Source organism: Egretta garzetta, unplaced genomic scaffold, assembly GCF_000687185.1.
Source record: "Egretta garzetta isolate BGI_Z169 unplaced genomic scaffold, ASM68718v1 scaffold283, whole genome shotgun sequence".
Taxonomy (NCBI): domain Eukaryota; kingdom Metazoa; phylum Chordata; class Aves; order Pelecaniformes; family Ardeidae; genus Egretta; species Egretta garzetta.
Window position 1 is genome coordinate 1102580 of NW_009259043.1, and position 2746 is coordinate 1105325.

Below are 2746 nucleotides of genomic sequence, written 5' to 3' on the forward strand. Positions count from 1 at the left end.
GGGGATGCTGGACCAAAGGCACGGGGGTGGGAAGGACGCGGGGCAGAGAGGGACGCCGTGTCGGCGTGCCTGCAGCGCTGTGTGTCTGCGTGTCTGTCTGCGTGTCCGTCTGTCTCCAGAGCAGCTCCGTGCTGAGAGCTCGCTGGTGGGTACGGGCAGGGAGGGGGTGGGGCCGGTCCCAGACAGTGACCTGCAGTTGAGTGGTAGCAGGCTTTTTCCATCAAACTCTGCCTGGATACCACACACAGAGCCCAAGTGTCAGTTTACTGCCCTGAGCCCGGCTCCTTTTCCCTAAGCTCCACAGTAATTAGACAAAGAAAACCTAAATTAACTGAACAGGCGTCGACAGCTTCCTCCAGATCACCACTGCTACATACATGGGAATGTGCCCGAAAATGGCTTGATTGTACCTGAGGATCAGCTAAGAAAAACACTACCAAGCCCGATGATGTTTACTACACATTTTTAGTAGAAAAAAAATGATCTCCCAGTCGATAAGACCGCGTTTACCTTTCCTGAGGCATCAGTTTAAATTGTTCCTATCGTAAAAAAAAAATATTAAAAATTATATCGATGTCTGTCTGTCTGTCTGTCTATCTCTATGTATCTCTATCTATCTATCTTTTCTTTTTTTTTTTTTTTCCTGGAGGGGCAGGGAGGCCGACGTGCCATTCCTGATCTCGTTGTAACGACTTATTCGGAATATATTTTTTGGTAAATATCCGTGGTTTTATACATAAACATCCTTCCCTGCTCTAGATCGGCGAGCCAGCGTCCTTTTTCGCCTTCCGTGACGGGACATCTGTCTGAATGTCACCCTCGGGTGACATGCCCAAGTCATTTCGGCTAAATGTATTAAATGCAAAGGGGCGGGAGCGGGAAGACGTCGTCTGAAAATGCCTCTAACCTTCCCCCGTTTCAGCTAACTCGTTTTGATCATTAATGTCAGTCGAGCGGGAGGAAGCGTTTGCTCCCAACACGGATGTCGCGATATATGAAGGTGTCGTTGCGAGGCAAGGACGGGCAAGGGCGCGGAGGCGGGCCAGGCAGCCGCCGAGGCAGAGCCGCCCGCTGCTTCCATCGCGACATGACGCAGCCTTGGTACGAGAATCGGGGGTAGCACAGCCAGTCGGCAGCCGCCTTCTACCTGTTCGAGCGATGTCCGCTTCTCAGCAGCCGCTTGGTCGAAACATGGCATTAAGAAGTCCCCGAAAGCCGGGGACCCGAGCCTGTAAAAGATGGGTTTGAAAGGGGCTGTGATTGAAGGGAAGTGTATTCGCTATTTGGTGGAGATGTTTATTTTGGTTGGTGTATCCATTGCTGAGCTGATCCCAGCTTTGGAGCGCAACTGGTTTGTTTTACCAGAGTATACGGAAATTAAACTTTTTGGCAGATTTTGTTACTCAGATGTTGTTCTATAATAATCGTTTTTATTCTAGGAAATCTCTTCATTATTGCGGTTTCAGTTTCATGTTCATAACTCGGTCCCCTCTGCTTCGTGGGCTAAATGAAATAAGTTAGATTAAACCAGCAAAGAAAATGGGAGACAAATATGAAAGATAAATGTTTACGGTGCTTTTTGTGGACCCTCCCCCCCTCCCTTCTCCCCCCCCCCCTTTTTTTGTTCTTTTTCTGTTCTTTTCCTCCCTTTTTTTAACTGCGTGCTTCAGGCTCTTTCCTCTCCTCTGAGGTCCTGCAGATGAGAAGCGTTTTTTCAATTAAAGCCCAGACTGAAACTTAAACAAATCCCTCCAGTATTGTAAAAGTGCGTTTCCTTAAGCCCTGGAGGATTTTCCTCCAACTGTCAGTTTCAGGGTGCCTGGATTTAGCTCTCGATCCGCAGGGGCTGACAGAGATCCCTTTCCGCATGAGGGGCATTTTAACGAGCTGGAGGAGCCGAGGAGCCGCAGCGGAGCAGCCGGTCCCGGTGGCCCCCGGCGGCCCGGGGCGAGCGCCCGGAGGGGGGAGCAGAAAGGCCGGGATGGGAAGGGACTCGCAGCCGCCCTGCCCCGTCCTTTGTGCTGCTCCCGGGACCTCTTGACTTCTCGGGACCTCTGGCAGTAGCCGTGCGATCCCCTTTCTTTTCTTTGCATACGCAAGGGGTAGCAGCCGTGACTCTTTTTATAGATGTCTCCCCGAAGGCTGCCATCAGGAGCCTTCTTCCCAGCTCCCGTTGAAGGGTCGGTCTCTCTCTCCTTTCCCAAGGCAGAGGAAAATGGGGAGACGGCCACCCCTCCCATCTCAAGGGCAGACAAGGAAATTCAGCGCAAACGCAGGGTACCTCTCCTTGCGGGGGGGGGAGAGAGAATCAAACAAAAAAACAACCAAAACCCCCAGCCCTACCCCAAAATCATGGCCAGAGGTGCTCCCTGCACAGAACGAGCACCTCTCTCACAGCATTTTGCAGGGGGTTACCTGGGGTATCGCCACATGGGTTTGGCTGGCTTCCCCTGAGGATACCTTGGGAAATATTTCAGCAGTGCCTAGATGGAAGGGGGGAGCTAAGCCTGGGTCAGGACACCTCAGTGAAGGTAGTGATCGTGAATTAGCAGGGCCGCACCTTTCCCTTTCCTCCCTCTGCCGTCCGGGGCAGCTTTGTTCAGTGCCCGAGGACGGAGAGAAAGACCGGGCGCGAAACAAAGTTTGGGCGAGAAGCCAGCCGAGGAGCAGAATCTATCCGCCTCTGGGGAAGTGTTTTTCAGGAGGAAAGTAGCCTCAGCAGGTGGGAGAGGAGGCGCCACCCAAC

At 52.4% G+C, this 2746-nt stretch overlaps 1 protein-coding gene across 1 annotated transcript in view; it reads right to left on the reverse strand.

Annotated features, from left to right (window-relative positions):
* Positions 1-841, reverse strand: part of LOC104122835 (forkhead box protein F1) — a 7632-nt gene extending 6791 nt beyond the window's left edge. Inside the window, exon 1 of the mRNA XM_035890582.1 lies at positions 737-841. Within this exon, the coding sequence (XP_035746475.1) occupies positions 737-841 (105 nt within the window). The remainder of the gene's footprint in view (positions 1-736) is intronic.
* Between the last annotated feature and the right edge of the window lie 1905 nt (positions 842-2746).